Source organism: Labrus bergylta, chromosome 1 (genome assembly GCF_963930695.1).
Source record: "Labrus bergylta chromosome 1, fLabBer1.1, whole genome shotgun sequence".
NCBI classification, from domain to species: domain Eukaryota; kingdom Metazoa; phylum Chordata; class Actinopteri; order Labriformes; family Labridae; genus Labrus; species Labrus bergylta.
The window spans coordinates 24,067,460-24,092,320 of NC_089195.1; the positions used below are offsets into that span (position 1 = coordinate 24,067,460).

General features: G+C 41.0%; 1 protein-coding gene across 1 annotated transcript; it reads left to right on the top strand.

Annotated features, from left to right (window-relative positions):
* The first annotated feature begins 567 nt into the window (after positions 1–567).
* Positions 568–24,581, top strand: tbc1d9 (TBC1 domain family, member 9 (with GRAM domain)). The gene is made up of 21 exons (XM_020628870.3): positions 568–1,341; positions 9,161–9,271; positions 11,747–11,865; positions 12,618–12,846; positions 13,608–13,869; positions 14,389–14,596; positions 14,958–15,164; positions 15,326–15,490; positions 15,983–16,133; positions 17,896–18,110; positions 18,213–18,330; positions 18,409–18,694; positions 18,943–19,072; positions 19,491–19,589; positions 19,832–19,900; positions 20,364–20,604; positions 20,737–20,802; positions 21,271–21,357; positions 22,318–22,386; positions 22,528–22,631; positions 22,712–24,581. Exons 1-21 carry the CDS (start codon positions 1,221–1,223, stop codon positions 23,474–23,476), a joined length of 3,822 nt encoding a protein of 1,273 aa, XP_020484526.2. The 5' UTR covers positions 568–1,220; the 3' UTR covers positions 23,477–24,581.
* Positions 24,582–24,861: the final 280 nt, after the last annotated feature.

Genomic DNA, 24,861 nt, shown 5'->3' on the forward strand with positions numbered 1-24,861 from the left:
GGAGTTATTTAGAACCCGTCAATATAAACAAAGGAAATGTTGCATCTCAAGAGTTTCAAGCTTCTTTGTCTACAGACTTAGTTGCTTACAGTTCCACGATGTGAGTGAGATTATCAGTATCTAGTGATGATGTGCAGGCAAACAGCAAAGTCCATTTGTTTTCGTGAACAAAAATTGATCCTATTGTAGTTGGCAGTCTAATCTAACCCAAATTAAAGATAAGATAGGATCATCTGTATTAAGCCCCAATTGATGGAAATTTACATGTTACAACAACTCGTAGCAATAATGGTATAAATAAATAAAATAACAAGAGGAAGATAGAAATACTACTAAAACAAAAACAAATAAAGATACATTGTTTTATATCTACCATTGTTTGTTAAAAATATATACAATCTATAACAAAAGTACTGATGAATATTGCACAGAGAGTGATTGAACCATGGTTTATATATGTTTTTCATTAATTAATTATTTGCCCACGTGTCTCAACACCTCCTGCACGCTGACGTCGCGCGGTGGTCAGTCCGTGACGCGCTCGCTGTATTTCACGTGCGGCAGCAGCGGCGGCGCTACAGCGCAGGAGAAGGAGGCGGAGAGGAGGAGTAGGCTACAGGACAGACGCGTTTTTGTCGGGTTTAACTGTTGAAATAGACTCGCACTGCCTACTTGTTAGTGCGAACATTGCAGCCGAGAGCGCACACGGACCAGTAACTGTTCATGTTGATCAGCTGTTACGCTGTTTCTCCGCTAAACAGCGACGCAAACCGTGTTTCGGTCGGGGATCGCACCTGCCCACGGGGCATGAACAACAAAGCCTGATCCAGCACTGCGCTGTGCGGCAACTAACCGAGCCAGGCTACCAACGAAAACGTCGAAGAAATTAATTTATATTTAAAACGAGCCCGTGCCGCACGCAGGAGACAGGTGCTGTAAAGGGCAGGTCTGTGTGCACGCTGCTGCTGGACCTCCATATTGCAGGCCGATCCGAGTCCAATCGTGCCCTGCAGCTTCTTTTTTATTTTTTTAATTAACACTTGCATGTGCGTCTTACTCTCGCTCGGATATATCCGATATTTGTTTTTAGGGTCGTGTGGGAAGAGAACAGGCCTCCATCTGGGCTTTTAATAATTGAATAACCCCTCCTGGTCGGAGCAGTTTGATGGTCGCCGTCACAGTCCCGTGTGTTCAATGTTCCCTTAAAAACCAGGAGCAATATGTGGGTCAGTCCCGAAGATGTGTTACTGGCAGGCGCGTTGTGGATCACCGAGAGAGCGAATCCATATTTCATCCTTCAGAAACGGAAGGGCCATGGGGACGGAGGCGGAGGACTGGCGGGTGAGTTCTATTTTTAAGCTGTTCAGTAGGAAAATGTCGATGTGCATGTATCATTGAAAATGTACAGGATTAATGGTCGTGGAAATGTAACAGCATATTAAGATGTCAGCTGGGGATTGTGTGTTGTTGTTGGACACCAGAAAACACATGGACTGATGGGTGATGATCACATGACCTATCAGCTGCCACAGGTGGCCTTTCACCTCAATGTGCCTGTTATGAAAGATCACCTATAGTGTCTTTTAGCTTCTTATTGGTTTGTCCACTCTCTTGTACTCTGATTTCAAGGGACCTTTGACCAAGGCTGATGAAATCAAACAAAACCTCGAAGAGACAAAGTCCAACACAAATTACCTTTTTGATCTTGCTGCATCTCTTGTGCAGCTGCTAATGGCCGAGGAGTCTTAACAACAGTGCATCTGTTTGACCACCAACCAGAGAGACACGCTCTGTTTGCTTGCTCATGCTGAATCATTCTCCTTTTCCCTCTCTCTCTTCTCTCTTACACACACACACATACACACACACACACACACACACACACACACACACACACACACACACACACACACTGCTCCCTTTTGCTTATTCTATCCAAAATGGGTCAAGCAGCAGCAGCAGCAGCAGCAGCAGCAGAAGGATGATGAAGAGGAGGAGGAGAAGGGGGACAGGTTATGGAGATGACTGTCTGAGGTTCACAGTTAACAGCATCCGTCCTCTTTTCTGTCAGTGTTTTGAGATTTGGTTTCGTAGCTTGACCTGGATCTAGATACAGCTGGCAGCAGTCAGAAAGTGTCAGGCGTTAGAGATGAAGTGCATTTTAACAGCTCTGAGGCAATGAAGAAGATCATTATTTTCTAGAAGAAACCTTTAATAGATGGACATTTGAAGGATCCTTACTTTGAGTTGAACACTATGATGTGTATGAGGAAAACAATCTATGACACTGTACCATTTCTCCCCCTTGTAACCATGTTGAAATACTTGGACTAATAAAAGAATTAAGCCTTTTGCAATGTCCATATTGGTTTCATCAAGACCACAATGGCACATTTTGACACACCGCCTCATGTTCAGGTAATAAGATCACTTATCACGTGTGTTGATGTTGCATGCTGCAATATTTCAAAACAGATTTACAATTCATGAAATCTTCTTAAGCCATTTGACACACTGAACCCGGGGCTTTGGTGGTTTCATAGTGTTGCCCTTGATATCTGAAGTGAAAGTGGTTTCCATCTCGCTGATGGTCTGTGGTGTCGATCAGCTCAGTTTCTGCTCCCTGATGAGGATTTCTCACTCGGTGTCGGTCAGTGTCGCCTCTCTTGGCGCCTGCAGACTGACAACTGTCATGACATTACAATGATGAAGTGCAATGTGTCCCGCCTTGTTTTCACCTGAGACCCCATAACACCGTTTGTTCTGTGATTATGAGGTGTTTTTTTATTTTATTGTTAGCATTTTGGCCGTTATTGCATCTTGAAAGCGTCAGAGAAACAGGAGGTAATTGGCAGCGAAATGGGATGACATGCAGCAAGGCGCTGAGGGCGGAAACTGAACCTTGGTGCAGATGCAAGGACTAAGGGGTGCACGCTCTACCAGGTGAGCTGCCATGTTTCTTCTTTGGGTTTTGGAAGATTTTTTTTTGCCTTTCACCAGTGTCAGAAATAACAGTGGAAGAGAGACAGAATATGAGAGAGGGTAGAGAGAGAGGTAGACATGCATCAAAGGGTCGAGGTCTGGAGTTAAGCCCGTGGCTGATACGTCGAGGACTCTAGCCTCTGGGTGCTTGCTCTCCCAACTGATCTAAACAAAGCCCTCCCCCTTTGAAAAAAGATATACAAAGAAAACAAAGTTGAAGGAAAAATCATACACCATACCTCATAATCCAGGTTATTACATTAATTTGCATTTAAGGCATTTCATTGCCAATATTATTGTAACCCAGAGATGTTAGAGGGACACAGCACATGAAATCTTGTCTCAAGATCTCTCTTGTATCTTATTTTTACTCATCCTGGTTTCAGACTTGACTGTACATCCAGATGTTAAAAACTGGTTTCAAATTCAGAGTATGATATCATATTTGTGATTAGATCTTCGTTGGCATGAATAATTTAAGATAAGTACCACAGCCGTCTCCTACTGTGGCTACATAAAGTGTGCTCAGTGCTGCCAGGCGATGATGTCATCATTATTATGTAAATGCTGAGATTGCTGACTAGCACTGTGTGCCAGTTGGCGCCCTGCGCCCAGCGACCCTGGCATTGTCCACCAGCTCTTCCTCCAAGAAGAGCAGAAACCATGAACAGAGCCAGTATAGAGGATTTTACTGAGCCAGGCCCATATCGACAGATCTGACCTCACAGGACCTGAGCTCTATTACCAGAGTGGAGGAAGTTTGGAGGAGAGAAAAAGGCAAATGTGTGTTTTCTTTGCATGACTAAACCTTAACTTTCTGATTCTCATACAGACTTCAGGTTGATTTATAACATTGTGATCAGTTTGTGCAGATCCTTGAGAGAACTTGTTTTGGGGGTTTTGAACATTAAAGTTACTGGACTGTTGGGGTGTCCAACAAAGCTTCTCTAAAAACCTCTGAGTCTGATGAGTCAAAAAGATAACGCTGGCTCTCAAAATGCCATCAGTTCTTTATCGGTGTGATATTTATTCTATTTCAACCACTGTAAAGGATTTAACTTTTCTTTTTTTTCCCCCCTCAACTATAAATCCATTGTTGCCCTTTAATGCTCAAAAGCTTGTGGGATAAAATAAATCCTATGTACAAGTGTTGCATTATTGGTGTTTGTACCAGTCAAGTGTAGGTTCCAGAAAAAACGGTGAAGAAGAAGAAGAAGCGTGTAAGCAAGCGAATGTGATTCTAAACAGCACTCTCAGGATTTACGTGTCTTAGAAAGAAATCCTGTTTGCAAAAATACCACATGTGTTAGACCAGCAGGGTTTTAAATGGAAATCCTCAATGTGATCAACCTCAATATGGCACAGTCTCGTAAAAATAATATCATGGCAACCCAACAAAGCTGCAAGTCGGTCAGTCTACAGAATGGTATGTTAACTGCTCACTGTAGTGTTTTAATATAATTTTCATGACACATGAAAGCTGATAAGCCACCAGCTTCTAACAGAGGTCACTTACTGTGTTATCTTACAGTATAGTTTGCGTGCAGAGGAACATTTGGGAGGAAGGACAAAGAGATGGCTCATGTTCTTTGTTGACTGTATGTGGACAGGTTGAGAGAATCTTCAGAGAGAAAGCAGAAAGGATGCTTGGATGTACATAAACTCAAAATCAGCAGTTTGTTGCGCAATTTGAAACAAGGGTGATAAACTGATAAAATAACACAATCATTTGAGTCACTGTGCAACATTTTATTTCACAATCCAGCTGCTAGTTACTGTACAGAAGTGGGTCACGTCAGACAGATACCGCCCATCTACCAGCTCTGTTGACCTTTATGACTTGTTAAATTTCAGTAGATGCAAAATGTGTTGAGAAATGATGGATATGCCGGTACACACATTTGATACTGGCGTATGTGGAGGTGGGGGAAACTGTGATATAGGCTTGTCTCATGTTTCTGTTATCTGACACTGTATTGATTTGAGTCTGAGGGAGATTTTGGTCCCTTGAGTTCTCAATGCAAACATCCTTCAGCAGCATTCACCCCCTCTTTAAAACAAAAAAGAGGATATACAGGAGAAACAAGCAAGTGGTGTATTCCTGATAGGTTTTGGTTTCTTGTTCCTTCTGAGTAAAAATAACCAATGTTTTAGGGAAGGGGATTTGTTTTTGCTCCAACAATAGGACGCTCTGATTGGTTCCTTGTTTCTGGAAAGAGATTCACAGAGCTCCACATGACTTTATAGCTTGCTCTTGTAAGAGGGAGAGTGTTTTCCAAGCCCCTAGAAATAACAAGTGGAACACGACATCCGTTACAGTGTGTGTTTTTGTTTTGTTTTGTAGGCCCGTGCACCCACTCATTCAGGAAGGCATTTCTCTAAATGCAGAGGTGTGAGGTGGAAAATGCTGTCACATGAAGTGTTGGCGACGTTGGGTGTTGCTTGTTGAGCATAACACAGAAAGAGTCAAGTTTAATCTGCTGCTTTGTCTCTTGTCTGTTTTTTGTTTTTTTCACGTACTGACAGGAGAGAACAAAGGTGAATGGTGAGGGGGTCTTAAACTTTCAGTGGTCTCGTTTCTGCTGTGAACCCCCACACCTCCATTTCCGTTGTTACACCTCAACTCACACATTGTAGGTTGCACTTTTAACATCCACTTTTTTTCTGCTTTTCATTAAAAGTCAGCACAAGACTTGAGGTACACTCAAACTGTACTTGCATGTTGCAGTATCACTTTGGTGTTGCAGTTAAAACAGTCTTTGTAGAAAAAAAAAACAGAGCAACATGTCACAAAGGTGTCACTAAGGTTAAAGTGTGAGCGACAGTTGAACTTTTTCAACCTTTTTGATTATCTTTTGTCAAAGAGGAAAATTTTTTTTTGCACTGACATCACTTGTTTGTTTCTCACAAAGGGAAGGAACCCAAGGTGTCAGGAAGCATTATCACAAGTTTCGGTGTGATTAACACTCTGCCCACAATGAGAGACAAACACTGTTGTTATCGACTACCTCAGCTCTGAGGAGAGAGATTAGAGGTTGAAATGACAGAGAATACAGTATATTATCAGTGTAAACATAAGTCGGTCAGTGACAGTTTAGTAGCGTTTGGCACGAGAATAACCACATCTGTTTTAGAGACATGATGATCCACCTGCTGTTTGCTGAGTCTCAAGTTGCTTTATTGTTGTTTTCTTAAGCATAGGAGAGATGTGAGGGGAAACATGGAAGAATGGAAAGAGGGAAGCAAGGAATGGACCTAAGAGGATAAGGAGGCAGAGAGTGATGGACCGTAATCTTTTCATGATGTGAGATCTATGAGTCTAAACCACACTGGTGTTCCTTTTTCTTCTTCTTTTATTGTCTTTTTTTTTTAAGTTATTTTTTGGGCCACTTGAAATGGACCTCTGCAGCAAAGGGCAGAGGTCGGATTCGAACCCACAGCCGCTGCAACGAGGACTATAGCCTCTGTACATGGGTTGCGCGACATAACCGCCGGGTCATTGGCGCTCCTTTTTATTGTCTTTTTTAGCCGAGGATAGACAAAACATTTCAGCTTCCCTCACTTGTCTCCCCTCTCTCTCCCCTCCTCTCTCTTTGTGTGACTCATAGTGTGTTTGCCCTGATGAGCTGCTGAACAAAAAAAAAACCCAACCTGTCTCTCTCTCATGGTAGTTTAACATACACAGTCCCTGAAACCAGGAGAATATTCAGTCACTAACATCTCTGGAAATTGGTCTCCAAATGATACATTTAATTGGCTCTCTGCAGGTTTCTAAATAGTGAAAAGGGATTTTGGCACCACCGGCTAATTAGCCACTCTTCACAAAAGGTTTTAAAGGTTTAAACTGCTCTAAGATATGTTCTAAGCCATTATTAGGAACAGCTTTTTAGGTTTCCAGGTTGTAAAAATCTCCTTGGGTGGCGAGTCATTAACAGTCAAGTCATTAACAAAGTCGAACGTAATCGCAAAGTCAAAGATTTTTCTTCCAACGATAAAAGCTAGACAAATCTTTTGAAACTCAAATGAGAAACTAACTTTCATGAAGACAGTAATAAAGTATTTTTTACAAAAGTCATCATGGTTGCGGTTGAAGCTGTAATGAGCTAAATTTGGGACGTGCATTATTTCCTTCAATAACTGTATAGCAAAAATCTAAAAATGAACCAATCAAAGCACACGCCAAAGTTTCAGCTGTGAGGGTTACAAGTCTTGAGGGATCTATGTGCAGAAACAAAACATCATATTCATATGTTTTCATTTCATGTTTTCGTGTATAGCAACATATAAGGAGAAGTACCGTTAGGTTCATTTCCACATACTCAGCCCTGTAGCACTGCCATGTTTCCTGCAGATCTTCCTACATGCATAATCAAACCTCTGCAGATGATCCAAAATGCAGCAGGGCGAGAGGTCTTCAAAACTCTTCCAAGAACCCAAAACAGCACGTCACTTCACGATTCATCTCCCTCCATTGGCTCCCAGTTTCAGCTCACATCAAATTTAAAACTCTGCTGCTCGCTTACAAAACAGCGACAAATACATCTCCTTACCTGAAGTCTATCATCCAGGTCTACACCTCCTCCTGCCCACTGTGCTCTGCCAATAAAAAGCATCTGACTCTTCTCCTCTGTCGCCCCCTGGTGGTGGAACGAACTACCAAACTCCATTCGATCTGCAGAGTCCCTTTGCACCTTTAAGAAAAAGCCAAAGACCCAGCTCTTTTATGAACACCTACGTACTGAATGATATTGATAATGACAACGATGACAATATTCTGTATGGTTTTGATGCTGGTTAGAAATTTTGAAGAGCAGTTGTCAATGTTGTTGTTTATGATGATATAGGCTATTAACTTTAATTAGAAAAACAAAAAAAAACTGTGCTTTGCCTTCGCACAACGCCTGTCAGCAGCTGTGTGCCCGATCAGACTGAAAGCGTTTCATCTGCACTTACTGACGTTGTTTCCTCCTTTCTAGATCGTTGCTTGTGTTTTACTGTCTCTCTGATGTACATCGCTTTGGATAAAAGCGTCTGCTAAATGAATTGTGGAATGTTTCTACAGTATCCCAGAAAGGACAAACCAAACACTAGCTCTGGAGCTGGTCTTTCAAAGTTTGTGTCCAGCGTATGGTTCTCCTATAATTCTGGAAAAGGAGGATAAAGTCATTTGGTTTAAATCTATAACCTTATTATAATACACAAACCATTTCAAAGGACAGAAAATGCAAAAGTGCAACTCTGATTGTTATCTCAAGTTGAAAATAGAGAGAAAATGATCTGTTTAAGAATGATGATGTATTTGTTCTCCAAAAATGTTCAGGGGAATTTTCACTGTGAGCAATTCCCCCTTTATTTCCTGTCCTTATTCATACTGCATAGCAATTTGGATAAGAAACAGCTCATGTTTCCGTTTTGTCTACATAGTCTGTGTTCTGTTACTAATACCTGTAGTTCAGTCAAGTAATGAAGGAAAGTTGTATCGCCTCTCCCACATGCTCAGGAGAAACATTAGCCAATTTAGCCGTGTAAAAAAACGGCAGCAATTTTTTAAACAGAGAAACATTGTCATCTGTTTAACCTGTTGCTGCTTAATGGCTCTCTATTTATTTCATAACATTATTACCTCATTCATGCTCTTCTACTGGTGACGTTTATCTCAGCTCGTCAATTAGTTTGAAACCCGCAGTCATCTGCTTTCATGTATCTCAGGGCTTCAAATAACAAACCCAGTGTAGTGAACATGTCCATAACAACAACATAATCCTCGTCAAACGGACTCACATGGAGTGCATACATATGCAGATCAGCTGTGTAACAAGTAAACAAAAGGATTTAATGTCAAGCCTCCAGGATGTTTTGCGTACAGTCAACTGTGAACCACAAGACCTCGTGGGTTTCCCCTGTGCTTAAGCATGACAAACTGCTCTGAAAGTATTAATACACTTATTTTGTTAAGCATCTCACATGGTTATTTATGGTTGTTGCAATCTGTGAGGCCTTTGTTTCTCTGCTAAACACATTTATAGTCAAACATGCGTCATGACTTAATTTCAGAGTGTGAAGTTTTAGATTGTTTTTGCAGCAACACATCTAAAGTTCTCTTCACAGCCGTCTATGAAATCTGTTTGTTTGATTTTCCCTTTGAAATAAGTGCATTTTGTTTTTGGCTTTTTCACAGGTTTGCTGGTCGGGACCCTGGATGTGGTCTTGGACTCCAGTGCTCGTGTGGCCCCTTATAGGATCCTGTACCAGACCCCAGACTCCTTAGTATACTGGACCATCGCTCATGGTATGTGCACCTTAAGTCTTGGTTATTGAACTGAATGAAGATGGGTGTATTTTGAGGAAAGAAGACCGTTGAAAAGACATACTTACTCATCGTCAGGTGCACATTTAAGCTGTACATGATGGAATATTCCAGTTTAGACCCCTTCCCGAGCCTTCACACAACACATGATGTCCATCATCCTGCAGAATGCCAAGCATTACATCGTGCTCTGTTGGTTTTAAAGGTCAGGAGTCAAACGTTTAAAAAAGTTTTTTTTTTTTTTTTTTACCTTGATGGAGTTTCTTTAAAATTCATTTCTTCTGTTGATGTTCACAATAACAGAATTTGCATATTCTGCATACGCAAAGCTTTACTTTTTTTTATCTTTTTTTCCCAGTAAGAATGCTTTGTAGACATACTCTGAAAGTTAATCATGCAAATTAGCTGCCACACTGCTGACTGATTAGCGGCAGCACTCTCGCTTTCATTTTGCCACTGAATATAAAACAATCCCAGCTATGTGCTAGAACACAAACACCACACCAGACAACACTTATTTTCATTAGAAATCAGTGTTTCCCCTACCATTATATTAGGGGGGGCGGCCCGGATTTCTTTTTTTTTTTAAGATTTCTTTTGGGGGGCTTTTTGTGCCTTTATTGTAGGGATAGGATAGTGGATAGAGTCCGTAATCAGTGAAAGAAGTCATTTAAGGATACCTTTCTGATCGAAAAGGACTGCTGTTATTAAAAGTAACACATGAACACCAAGATTCCTTCAAGTGTTTGTGTCGGCGTGTCCCCCCCACCCCCCCCAACGCTGTAAACCTAGGGGAAACACTGGAAAATACATTCTTAATTCTGAAATAATCAATTAAAAGTTGAGTGTCTTAATTTTAGAAAAGTGAAAAGAAAGTTCAACATCCTAAAACTGATCCATAGAGTATTCAGCAGCTAGCAGAGAAGACAGAGGAAACCAGCAGGTCGTTACATTTGAAAGCTTGCACACATAATTATGAAGCACTGGAGCCTTAAAAGAAAACATAAACTGTTAGTCGTTCCTCAAAATGTTTCAGTTGTCATTTTAGCACCACACAAAACATTTAGGGGAAGAATGACTTTCGAAGGGAAGGGCTGAAAATGTGCCGATCATGTCGGATTGAAGTTGTACTTTTCAAACAAGTCTGTAAAGGTCTTCAGGAGTAAAAGTGCCTTTAGCGGTTCTGCAGTGTCACTTGAGTCAACATTTGTTGGGCTTGAAGATCCATATCTCACTGTCTGCAGATGAGTTCTACTGCCATGTAGAGGCCGAAGAATGAGTGAACTCAAATGGACATTATATCTGTTTTTGTGCTGGACACATTTAAATCCTGCCTTTTTTAAAACTCTTTGCAGTGAGATCATTTGTAAATAAGTGATGCATTATTCAAAGCTGAACATGAAACCAATGAGAAACAATCTTAATACATGTTCAAGTTAAAAATACTTTCATGGTTCTTCTTTTGTTTAGCTTCGTGGTTAATTCTGCTTCAGTTAAATGATGTTGTGATTCACCCTTGGTCATTTACGCACAGACATGTACAGCATAGGATTTAAGGATGTTTTGTTATGTGCTGTGTGTGCTGCCGACATCTTTATTTGCGTATGTCTGTGGGGAAAGTTAAAGGCAACTCGCCTCATGTTGTAAATGCAAAGACATGAGTCTGGATGCTTGATGAGAACAATGTATTAGGGTCAATCTGTGATAGTAAACTGTAGTTTCAAACTCAACAAAGTCTGGTCCCCAGAGATCCTGTTAAGAGAATTTAAATTTGTTTTTGTAGTTGTGTAATAATGTATTCAGCAAGTCCTCCTCACTATATTGGTATTTGCTCGCTCTGTGAAATGGAGGGTTACAAATGCTAGCCTGGCTCTCTGTAATGGCAATTGATCCCTCCCTCACCTCCCCTCCCTCTCCAACCCTCCCAGTGCTTAAATCCTCCACCCAGAGATAGCAGCAGAGTGGAGCAGTCTGGCAGACATGGCTAATTCAGTGAATGTGCACTCTCTGAAGGCTGCGTGCAGCACTGTCGAGAGGATAGTGATTCACAGAGGCAGCCATTACTGCAGCCCACTTCTCCTCTGGCCTGAGAAAAATCTCCAAATCCTCAATGATGACTTAATCAAAATGGTCCTATAACTGTTTCTGTTCAAACATGAAATCAAACGTGTGCATGTATATCTACTCTTTGTTCTTGATATTTACGTTGCACTAACGCTCTTTGGTATATTTCACCTGGTGGTCCTGTTAAAGAGGATCCCCCATCCCATAGTTCAGAAATACAAAATAAAAGGCCCAGTATCTCTCATCAGCCTCAGCTATGTTTCCACCAATTCACCAACGGCTTAGTACTGGAACATAGCCCTGATGTCTGTTATTTCTAAAACATTACACCGTCATGCTGTGGACTCAGGGGTGTAGCGCTCTGATTTTCTTTTCCTCCTCTCTTGTGTGCAGGAACGTCCCGTAAAGAGATCACCGAGCACTGGGAGTGGCTGGAACACAACCTGCTGCAGACCCTGTCCATCTTTGAGAACGAGAATGACATCACCACCTTTGTCAAGGGAAAAGTCCAGGTAACTACTTTGTTCTGTCCAATCATGAATGAGGTTAGATGTCTGGACTTCAAATTCAAAGGTGTCCCATGTGAGATACTGACGTAGTTGTTAACATCTAAACAAACAAACATATTTAGAGAGACAGAAGTACACTCATGTGGTAACTATGTAGGATACTCTGTGTAGGTACTTCTGTGGGTGTTGAAGGTAATTTTAGGCCATTTTTGCCTTTTATTAGAAAGGACAGCTGAAGACAGGAAATGTTGGGCGGAGAGAGTTGGGGATGTCATGCAGCAAAGGACTGAGGTCCGATTCCAACCCATGGCCACTGCAACGAGAATTACAGCCCATGTACATGGGGTGCACAAAGTAACTGCTAGGCTATTTGGCGCCGCACACTTAGGTTTTAAGAATTTTTAACTGTGTGCCATTTCATACTCCTGCCAGTGTTTGAGACGGTGGAGCAGTCATTTTAGATATAAAGAGGCTCAGTGTGTGAATTGTCAAGTAAGCAGTACCGCTGCTGCAGTTATGAGTACATAAAAAAAACACAGAAATCCCCCAGGCGGGAACAATGTCTGAATTTATTCTTGTTAACTCATGAAAAAAAACCTGTTTCAGTCTGTAACGTAGAGCCGACAATGTAGCCGACGCTGGATAAATAAAATCATAATGATATTATTGTTTTTTTTCATCAGTAACATACACTGCTGCTGCTTTTGTTTCTCTCTAAACAATCCCTCATTCTGTTTCTTTCCATCTTGCCACAGGGCATCATCGCAGAGTACAACAAGAACCACGATGTCAAAGAAGACGACGACACGGACAAGTTCAAGGAGGCCAGCGCCAAGTTCCGAAAGCTGTTTGGCATGCCGGAGGAGGAGAAGCTGGTCAACTATTACTCCTGCAGCTTCTGGAAGGGCAAAGTGCCGCGGCAGGGCTGGCTCTACCTCAGCATCAACCACATTTGCTTCTACTCCTACTTACTGGGAAAAGAAGGTAGGGTAGAGACTCTGTGTGAACCCATACACTCAATTACAAAACTGTCTCAGGGTCTGTCAAGACATTTTCATCCACTGCTAATTCATATAGGATTTTACGCAGGCATAAAACGGCAAAATACTTTTTGTCAATAAAATAAATACAAAGGAAAAGCCAACATGAGGGGAAAATGATAAGCCAACCTTTTTAAGCACTCTGCTTACTGCATTAGTTTCTTCTCTTGAGAACTCCTTAACCCTCAGGCATCCGTTTAATTTACGACCCTCTTAAGTCATTAAGGACAAAAATGTCCACAGTGATGCACGAGGGTTAATTGATTTGTAACACTCCCATGAATAGAAGAAAACTACTAAAATAGTTTTCATATCTTCCCTGGCTATGTCTTTGCCTTTTTCTTTCAGACCCTTTTTTTGGGATGTAGATTTGATTTTTGGAGTTTTGATTTGAATTTAGTTTAGTTGTTGTTGTCTTCATTTACTAATTTCTATATTAAGGGGATTCCTGACCTGGATATATCTAAAACTATATTTTTGTTTGAAAAACTATAATCACAAATTCAAGTGCAAGAAGATATTATACCTGTCTGAATCCCGCCCCTCTCTGTTAGCCAGGTTTAAAATTGTTATTCATCATTTAAATATTTTTTTATTTTTTTCATGCTTCTCACAAACAAAATTCTGAGGGTAACTTAAGGTTGTAAATTGTCAATTTAAACTTTTGTCTCTTAATGCTTTTTTGTTGTTTTTTTTAAATTTCAGCCAAACTGGTGGTGCGTTGGGCCGATATCACCCAGCTGGAAAAGAGCGCCACTCTCCTGCTGCCTGATGCCATCAAGGTCAACACCCGCCTCAACGAGCACGTCTTCTCCGTCTTCCTCAACATCAACGAGACTTTCAAGCTGGCCGAGCAGCTGGCCAACATCGCCATGCGGCAGCTGCTGGACAACAAAGGCTTCGAGCAGGACCGCTCGCTGCCCAAGCTCAAGAAGAAGTCTCCCAAGAAGGTGTCGGCACTGAAGAGGTGAGGAAGAGCTGATGCAGAGCGGGAACACTTAATGCTAATCAATAATGAATGCTGGTGAAGCTGTTAATGACAAACGGTTGATTTAACATTAATGTGTCATGGTTTGTGGACTAGTTGGTTATTAAGGCACTCAAGGACAGAGGGTGAAGTGTAGAACGGTATCGCAGGTTTAGGTTTCTAAAGCTGCAAAAGAACAACCCAAATCTCTGAAAATAAAAGGGCTATTTATGTGTTATTTTTACTCTATCTGGCGTTTGATCACTTAAGAATGGCCTCAAGAACCCAAATTTGTCCAGTCAACACATTTATGTAAGCATGACTTTGTTTCCCTGCAGTGTATTATTTGATCAGTCTATCTTGGCTTTTATAATGGTTGCTTTTGCTTATAACGTATTTGGGCCTCCAAAATAAAAAAAATAATTGTTGTTCATCCGGATTGTACAACAATAAAGATGTTCAATCAAATATTAACACAATTCTGCTGTCTAATATCCATCTTCATTTCCCATTCTTTAGGGATCTGGACGCCAGAGCTAAGAGTGAGCGTTACCGAGCGCTCTTTCGTCTGCCCAAAGATGAAAAACTGGACGGGCACACAGACTGCACCCTGTGGACTCCCTTTAACAAGATGCACATCCTGGGACAGATGTTTGTTTCCACCAACTACATCTGCTTCACCAGCAAAGAGGAGACGATGTGCAGCCTCATCATCCCACTACGTGAGGTGAGTTATTCTCATGTCTGTTTAGCGAAAGCTTAATAATAGTAGTTTTTGGTCATATTTTGGGCGTTTTAATCGTAACATTAGCTTTGTCAGTTAGCTCAGACAGCAAGGCTGAAACTATGTAGAAGTTATACATTTTAGTTAAAACCTATCTTTATTTAAGAACCACTTTCTGTGTTGCTATCTGTGTTGATTCAGTGAATTATCTTAGCCTCATACCTTTGATGTGCACTGCTGTCTGGAGTGGTGTGAGATAAAAGTTAAAACAGTTTGACACATTTTAGCCAAGTATGTGGCTGCCTGTCATTTATCACTTTTTTTCTTGAGATAATGAAAGCTATCTTTTTTTTTTTGCTTTCAGGTTACCATTGTGGAGAAGGCAGACAGCTCCAATGTGCTGCCCAGCCCACTCTCCATCAGTACCAAGAACCGTATGACTTTCCTGTTTGCAAACCTGAAGGACCGAGACTTCCTGGTCCAGAGGATTTCTGACTTCCTGCAGCAGACCAGCTCCAAGATCTACCTGGAGAGGGAACTCACAGGCAGCCTGAACAGCTCAGATGATGAGGTAAAGATTGAATTGGCTTGTTCTTTACTTTCTTTAACTCTTATTTAACTGTGAGATGATAGGAAAAATAAACTCATTTGAATGTTCGTAAAGAGCAGTGGTGAAGTGACGGTTACCATTTCAAAGCTCTGAATCTTGAATATGTTGCCTCTCCCTTCCAGGCTTACTCTCAGCATGGCTCTCTGCTCTCCAGCAGCCCACAGCACAGTTTGGGCTCAGAAAGCGAGCGCACGTTCAACCTCAACGACAGCAGTGTGCCCACCGCCACGCAGGCCCTCATGACATTGTACCGCCGCGGCTCACCCGAGGAGTTCAATCCAAAGCTGGTGGGTAAAACACACTTTTGTTGAGTGTGAATAAACATATTTAATCATGTCGAGCGTGGTAGGGAATTCTCTTCTTATAATATTTATCATAATCCTAATTTGTTCAGCTTCAGTCAAAGGCTTTTTGGGTCTTGGACATTTCTGGTTGCTTTCCATAATTTTCATTTTCACACCCTTCTACTCTTTGGATATAAAGCTGCATGACCGATTGACAACAGACAACAATTTAGCTGGGTTCTCTTTTCCTACAAAACTGGATGGAATTAAAGCACAACATTTGTAGACCTCAATTTAATGGGACATTGACCCTGAATAATGCTACATTAATCATGTTTTCTGCCAGAGATTTGTCTACCTAAAAAAAAAAAAGAAAAAAAAAGTGTATTCAACCAAACAGCTGCTGTGGAAGCTCAAAGAACAATTCTTCAGAAGGAAAGGTTTAGTTATTGTGCTTAATCTGCTGCTCATACATTTGTTTTCCTTTCTGCTCAGGCTAAGGAGTTCCTAAAGGAGCAGGCGTGGAAAAACCACTTTACAGAGTATGGGCAGGGAGTGTGTATGTACCGCACGGAGAAAACGAAGGAGCTGGTCCTCAAGGGGATCCCAGAGAGCATGAGAGGAGAGCTGTGGCTGCTCTTCTCTGGTGAGTTAATGTTCAGAGAGAAGTAATCGCGCTGAAACACACCCTGAGCTTAAGGCACTATGAATGATTCATGTTGAGTTTATCCAATGAGACCATGCCCTGCACACTACGAGCTCACTTTCAATTAAAACGTCATTTGATGCAGATTTCATGCCAGTCTGTTGGCAAACACAGGATGTTAGAGAAGTTAGAAACTTAATAATTTAATGTGACAGATGAATACTACAAATGTATGTATAACTTTACATTTTCAGCCATTAAACTTCACTGATAACTTGTTGTTTCTATCAACACATTTTTCCTTTGGAAGATGTTTAGTCCTAAAAAAAGAAGAAACTTTGTGTTACAGAACTTCCTTTTTTCTTATTTTCTCTTCAGTCCTCTATGGACCACTTTTATATTTTCGGGGACTCTCTGTGTGAACAACCACTGGGTCAATAGCTGAGAGTCAACAAAATGTGCATTTTCTTGGAGACAGAGACATACAGAGATTTCCTCCAAGAATGAACATCTTGTACCGAAACATTTCCAATAAATGTCTTTTTAAAAGTTAGACACTGTGAAGGACTTCATGTGAATGTTTTTAAAAGATGTACAGTACTCAAGAATCCAGCCTACAGCATTATATGTGCAATTGTATGTTTGATTTTCTGAACTTCAAATATTGATTAGCAGCGTATTTTTCACAAACGTTACTTAACATGTACATTAAAGCAACAGCTGTAAATATTTAACTTGTTTTTAAATCCTGAACTACTGCTAGCTCTTTACAATGTTGCTTCAAGTTGAAACAGTGATCTTACTTTTGAATTGTACTCAAAGCATGCAAACACAGATCATTTTCAATGTGTGTAAACACAACAGTAGCCAAATGAAACATTTCCATTACGTACAGAAAGCCTGCGACTGTCAGGCTTTAACAACATGCTGCATATTCAGGCATGAACCCACACCAGACGTTCTGGTTTACAGGCCCGGTCATGCTTTACGCAGCTCGCATCACATGCAGCTTTTACTCGTCCTCACCTGGGCAGATCTGAGTCACAAACAGTCCCGCCTACTCTCACCAGTGACCCACTTTCATGATCTCACCTGCACCAATGACTTTTCCTTTTAATGACCTTCAACAAGACAAATATTTATCTTGTCTGTTTGAAACATTCCTAGAACCAGAAATAGAAGAAACCAGTTAGGTGACAGTAACAGTCCTGTTTACTTTAATCTAAATAACTGTGCTGAAACCCTGTGAGAAAACGATGACTCATTTACTGATGTAAAAAGATTCTCTCTAGGGTTGTTCCATATTTGCTCCATAAGACATTTATATACATTATATTTTTTTATATATATATATATATATATATAGTGTTTTTGTGAGATTTCTTCGTAAATTGGGATATCCTAATTGTATTAACACAATCCTTCTTTATCAATAATGTGTCATGCATTATGGTTTTGTTACGTCTGTAAATAAAGACAAAGGATTTGATATAAAGAGGGACTTTTCTTGGAATAGGTTTGATAATCTTGTTCAAATTAAATACAGACCATATATTATATAAATCACAATATTATACTCCTTTGCACAAGATACAGAAGCTGCAGTTTCACATCCCAGCATAGATACATAATAGTGTTACAGGTGGTATTCAGTGCCTTTTTTTTATTCATTTATTTCATGCCTCACTTGTATGATAAAAGTCAACCAAATGTGTTGCATTCGAGTTATTTCACAATTTGTATGGCATGTGTATTGTCACAGGGGCAATCAACGAGATGGCCACCCACCCCGGATACTATGAGGACCTGGTGGAAAAGTCGATGGGAAAGTACAACTTGGCCACAGAGGAGATCGAGCGCGACCTGCATCGCTCTCTCCCCGAACACCCGGCCTTTCAGAACGAGATGGGCATCGCTGCGCTGCGCAGGGTCCTCACAGCGTATGCATTCAGAAACCCAAACATCGGATACTGTCAGGTACACGCACACTCAAATACACACACATATTTTTTCACTTACTGAAACGTTTAGTCCTTTACAGTACTGGGATTCTCACTCCGCTCTCCCTCCACACCGCAGGCTATGAATATTGTGACATCTGTCTTGCTGCTTTATGCCAAAGAGGAGGAGGCTTTTTGGCTGCTGGTGGCACTCTGTGAGAGGATGCTGCCCGACTACTACAACACCAGGGTCGTAGGTCAGTAACTTTGTGATCTTTTGTGTGTTAATGTGTTTGATCAGCTATTTTTGTAACATACTTGTTTCTTCTCCACAGGAGCTCTAGTCGATCAGGGTGTGTTTGAGGAGCTGGCCCGTGAGTACGTCCCTCAGCTGTACGACTGCATGCAGGACCTGGGGGTCATCTCCACCATCTCGCTCTCCTGGTTCCTCACCCTCTTCCTCTCCGTCATGCCGTTTGAGAGCGCAGTGGTGGTGGTGGACTGCTTCTTCTACGATGGCATCAAGGTCATTTTTCAGCTGGCGCTCTCCGTGCTGCACGCCAACATCCACCAGCTGCTGGGCTGCAAGGACGACGGAGAGGCCATGACTGTGCTGGGCAGGTAAGGAGAGGAGAAGGTGACAAAATATCCAGGGTTTCTTTCATGAAGCTTCTTCTTGTTCTCTTTGGCAGAACACAGACTGTACCCTGAAAACAAAAACAAAAAAAAACAAAAACAAAAAAAAAAAAAATATATATATATATATATATATATATATATATATATATATATCTCTCTCTCTCTCTCTCTCTCTCTCTCTCTCTCTCAGATATTTGATTTGGTCTTTATTAATCATGTGTGTCTTGTAGATACTTGGACAGTGTGACTAATAAGGACAGCACCCTCCCTCCCATCCCCCACCTCCACTCCTTACTGACAGACAACGGTGAACCACATCCTGAGGTTGACATCTTCAAACTATTCCGCAGCTCCTACGAGGTATTTAACCCAGATGATGATGGTGATGACTGTTTGTAAAGATGTTGTTGTTCTTTTTGTCAGTGGCCCTTGAAGAGACATGCAGAGAAAAAAAGTACTTCTCTGACAATTATAAAAAGCCTCCTGACATTTTGTACACTTCAGTCATTTGGTTTCTTCAAACACAGATTCAAGAGTGTGTGACTCTTCCAGCCTCCCCCCCCCTTCAAATTCATCTGAATGTGTTATTTGTGCTTTTAGTGAATTGTAGTCTATTTTCAGTTTGATAGATTAAATCTAACTTTAAATCATCCCACTGGGCGCCCTGCTGTCTGCCTAAAATAATCTGTGGCCGTTCTTAACTGTAGAATCAGACTTTAGTGATGCCACAGTTGGAGTGACTTTTTTTTTCCTGTCTTTCCTTCTCCTTCTGTGTCAGAAATTTGGTTCGATCCGTGCAGATGTGATTGAACAGATGCGTTTTAAACAGAGACTGAGGGTCATCCAAACCATTGAAGATACGACTAAACGCAACGTGGTAAGGAACCCCCCCCCCGACTTACTCCTACATATTATAGAAACATAGTGTATGTGGGTGAAAAAAACAAAGATTCTTGTACTGTGTTTACAACAATGTTTTTGCTCAAGCCTGTTGTGAAGGCTTTTTAATTCTTTGAGCTGTGAAATCAAATAAACTACATTCATCAGGATTGTAATAGACTTTTCTCTTCCAAAGTAGTTCTCTGTCTTCTATTTAAAGCTCATGTCATCATGTTTCAGGTCAGGACCATTGTAACAGAGACTGCCTTCAGTATCGATGAGTTGGAGGAGCTCTACGTGCTCTTCAAGGTGAGTTCAAGCTCCCTGAAACTGTCCTTCCATGAGGATAGAGAGAGGGTATAAACAAAACAAAATAACAGTAATTGTGTTTCAAAGAGAGAATAAATAATAGCTGAGGAGCTCTTTCATAAGTCCCATTACTTTTTTCCTCTAGCGTAAGCTTTTCTTGTGCAGCAGGCGTTGATAAACACATGTTTAAGATTTATTTGCTACTTTAATGGCAGAGCGTTAGGATTGAGATTATTCAAGAGTGAAACTGCTTTCATAGTGTCAGTGTGTGTTGTATTTCACAAACAAGACACAATACAACTATTCTCAAGGGTTTTTTGTCAATTAGTGAAGGCACATTGATTTCATAAACTTGTTTCTTCACACTTAATCGAAAGCAGCTCTGCCTACGTTAAAAAAAAAGTATAAATTGTTTTTGTTTTCATGGAGTATTTGATAGTCTTCACTGTCTTCCTCTCTTCAGGCAGAGCACCTGACCAGTTGCTACTGGGGTGGCAGCAGTAACCCCACAGAGCGGCATGACCCCAGCCTGCCGTACCTGGAGCAGTACCGCATTGATGTGGAGCAGTTCAAAGGCCTCTTCGACCTGCTGTTCACGTGGGCCAACGGCGTCCACTCCGACCCGCTCGCCCTGCGCTTCTTCCGCCTGCTCGACCAGAACGGAGACGGCCTCCTCAACTTCAGGGACTTCATCAATGGCCTGGGTGAGCAGTGTAAAGTCGTCGTTTGTAACTTAGTTAGTCCAGTTTGGGGAAAAATGTGTGTAATGCTGTTTTGACTTCATGAGAAGCTGCTCGGGTGCGTCCGATGATCTCTAAAGCTCGCTGTGCTTGTAGGTGTTCTGTGTCATGGAGACCTCACAGAGAAGCTGAAGCTCCTTTACAAGATGCATGTGTTACCTGGTGAGTTTGCATCCATGCCCGGTTCAGAATTGTATTTTCTTTAGAAAGCGCAGAAAAGTCTTCCCATGCATTGGAGCAGGATTATAAACTGTACCAACGAGTTGTTCATGTTGGAAGTTTGAGCTCTTTGTCTCACATCACTGAGCTAATCACTTCCCCAGGATTATATTTGTCAGCACGACAGAGAACAAAACATTAGAAACTACTTGTTGTACTTAAAATTCTGTGTTGAACTTAATGAATACTTAAGTATGACATGTATTAACATTTTGACAATATGAACAATTGTCACATTATATCACCTGCTAGCATTAGTGTGAAAGTGGGTTTAATAAGATCGGCTTGTTCTCTATTAAAAGGAAATGTCAGCTTTCAATTTGACTTCAAAGTCACAGGAAGAGAATTGTTCACATGATGTTTTCAGAAATTATGTATTTAAACCACAATCTTAAATGGTTTTTCTCTCAGAAATCACCCATGAACAGGAGGAGCCAGACTCTGCCTTCGAGGCCACTCAGTACTTCTTTGAAGACATCACTCCAGAAACATCCCATTGTAAGAGCTACAGCCTGTTCATTAACACGCTATGTTCATGTACTGTTATATTATCCATCTTACTGCACCTATGACCCTACGCGGTTAAATGTGCACCAATGTTTGATTTCATACCAGTACCATGGAATAACCTTAACGAAAGCCCCAACCCTGTTTCCTCCCATTGGATAGTATAAACACGTACAGTACACGTTTCAAAATATCTTCAAAAGAGTTAGCCACACATTAAAGAGAGATTCTTGTTTTTTTTTTCTGGATAAATGGAGTTTAATATGAAAACAGGAGAGCAGATTAATTTAAGATACCAATAAGTGCATGTTTATTCATTGTGTGTGTGAGAGTTAATAAACCTGTTGTGCTGTGATTTGCAGTTTGATTTGTCACATTCACACACTGATTTTTAGCAGGAATAGAAATGATGTAATCACTGTAAGATCATAAAGCTACTACAGATGCAGCTAAAATATGCGTAGTCGGTTCTATGTCTATCACTATGCTTTGTGTGTCACTTTGTTTTCAGCTTTTTATTGTGTACTTTTCATTGAGCTCTGAGCACATGGGTCATTTGTTGTGCTGATACTCCTGATGAGAGATACAGAAATGTTGCTATATACATCTCAAGGACTGAGGGTTTTCACTTTGGTGTGTCCATATTTTTATTTTTATTTTTATTTTATTTTTTTAAGGGGAATTCTAGGCCGGTCATGTGAATTGAAAGGTGTGGTGTGGTTTGGTTTTATAAATCTTGACAATGTAGACATCTTGTGCAGCATGCAGTGCACACACTGACATGGATGGACGTGTGTGTACAAAAACACAAGTGTCCATTAGTTAAATTATGCCTGTACATAACAAGCATGCGAAATCAAACCTGGGGGGGGAAGTGTCAATTTTAAAGCAGGATACTATATGGCTTTCAAATGTTGATATTTGATCTCGTCCACTCTCTATTCTCCTCAGGCAACGACTCGAAGTGCAGAAATGAGAGAGACGATGGCTTCGTCAGAGTTACATTTAAGACTGAAAAAGGTGAGCAGCACAGTGTAACACAGACACAACCATCAACACATTCATAATGCTGTGTCTTTATCATCAGTCTTGAAAACTGTAAAAAAAAAAAAAAAAAAAAATACTTTTGATGCTACTTCCACATTCTTTTCCATCTTACAGTGAAGAAACTAAACACTCCTGAATGCCGCCATTACCTGAAACTGTGGAACCAGGAGACAAAAACTAAACTAGAAAATATGAAAGACCTCCCCAAGCTCAATCAGGTAAGAGTTTAACCTCACTTTGAATAATTTTTTGAACTTGTGAAACAGAAGTGACCAACCTCATGTGTTTTGTCCAACAGAGCCAGTTCATTGAGCTTTGCAAGACCCTGTACAGCATGTTCAGCGAGGATGTATCTGAACAGGAGCTCTATCACGCCACAGCCACAGTCACCAGTCTGCTGCTGGAGATGGGAGAGGTGGGGAAGCTCTTCTCCTCCTCATGTGGCAGAAGGGAGCACAACATGGAGAAATCTGAGCCAAGCATGTGCAGGAGAGACCCCAAAACCACCCAGGAGGAGCCTGCGTCAGACGACACCTTCACTCCCCCAGGTCTGGAGAACAAGCCGAGCCCATGTGAGGAGGGCCAAGGGGACGAGCAGCTGCCACCTATGCAAGACATCAAGCTGGAGGACGCGTCCCCTAAAGACACAGGCACGTCCTCCGCCATGCTTATCTCAGACGATGAAACCAAAGACGACACCTCGATGTCGTCTTACTCGGTGCTCAGCGCGGGTTCCCACGAGCTGGATGAGAAGCTGCAGTGCGAGGACATCGCAGATGACACGGTGCTGGTACGCAGCGAGGACGCCCATAATGTTGAAAGAAGTAGCCGAGCTCGCGGCGGTGAACCACAGGACAGAGGTATGCCTCACAGCACCAGCATCGATAAAGACTGGGCCATCACGTTTGAGCAGTTCCTGGCCTCTGTGCTCACCGAGCAGGCCCTGGTGCATTATTTTGAAAAGCCAGTGGACGTGGCAGCCCGTATAACCAACGCCAAGAATGTGCGTAAAACTGGGCGCCCCCTGTCAACAAGTGACTATGAGATCTCGCTTTCTGGCTGAGGCCGTTTTTAAAAGAGGATTTCCAGAAAGACTCTGCTGTTTTAAAGGGAAAATGTTCTCATCAGTCATTGGTGTGAAAAATGTCTGTGAGTCATTTAGAGGAGAGTGAAGGTCAATGTAAAAATATGTGTGTATGATGGTTGAATGAATGTGACCAAAAAACTGCTCTTAGCGGTTTATTTTATCAGATGTGAAAGACTTTTATTATAACAATCACTAGATTCTGTCCAGCTAAGAGGAAACAGGACGTTATGAATAGTAAAGGTTTGCTACAATGAAATCAGTGTGAACATGTAGTAGCTGTACTGTATAACACAATATGCATAGGTGGAAAATATTTAATCTCTAGTTCTCTTAGACTATATACTAGATGTAAATGTCCACAGGAACAGAAGAATTTCAAACTGAGATGTTGACGTCTGTGTACAGTCACCAAACATTATACCTGCTCAAACCTTGTTTTTATTAATTTTACTTTTACCATTCCATTTGCTGAAATCACAAACTATTTTGAGTTTGTCTATCATTGACAATATGAGAAAAAAACCCAAAACACAGCTGTGGAAATTCAATGATAAAGTGAACTGTCATGTATTGCTGGAAACACAACTATTCTCTTTATGAAATAATTGCTCCCTTGAGGTTTTCTCAATTATCGTAGTTGCAAACACTTTATACAGTAAAAGTTATGGAAACAAAGAATGATTTAACCTCTTTTTTTTTTTTTTTTTTTTAATTAAAAGACACACCTGATGGTCAAGGAGTTACAAGGAAGTCATGTGAGCTAAGAAATAATAATTACACTATAAAGTACAGTTGAATAGAGAGGCTGCACTACCTTTATGTTTACAACATGATGTGATTCACTAACATGTTTTTGCTTTCCATCTACATACTGTAACTGTCGTTATCTGCACTCCAAACTTTAATGTCTGCCTTTTATTTTTTATTTTGCACGTGTTTTATATCTTTTTTGCTCTGTACATTTTTACACTGCTCTTTTCAATGTGAATATTTTTATTTTTTGAAAGTCCATGTGTTGTTACTCTGGATTCTGATGCATTGTGTGTGTCACTCCATTTAATTAAAGTACCAGTAGGATTGATTCAGTACTGCACAGTACAACGCCTCAGGCCTGTTTCTTTGACATCATCAGACTGAGGACAATTATACAACCACAGACACTTAGTGTTACTGCCACCTGGTGGAAGATAATGTATTCCCCGAATAAAACAATACTGTATTAGTTCCATGTCACTTTATAGAAGAGGAAGATATTCTTTATGAATCTCAAGAGGGGAAATTCAATTTTACATTCTTGTTGTTGAACGTGCTACACACACAAACAGGATCATATGGACATGCACAAATGGAGAGGTGTCATA

What these genes read in the sequence shown, in the direction of transcription:
- tbc1d9 (XM_020628870.3), top strand. Translation starts at nt 1,221, where the DNA reads ATGTGGGTCAGTCCCGAAGATGTGTTACTGGCAGGCGCGTTGTGGATC. An exon ending in TCATCATCCCACTACGTGAG is followed by an intron (nt 14,597 to 14,957) that starts GTGAGTTATTCT and finishes TTTTGCTTTCAG; the next exon opens with GTTACCATTGTGGAGAAGGC. An exon ending in AGCTCTACGTGCTCTTCAAG is followed by an intron (nt 19,901 to 20,363) that starts GTGAGTTCAAGC and finishes TCCTCTCTTCAG; the next exon opens with GCAGAGCACCTGACCAGTTG.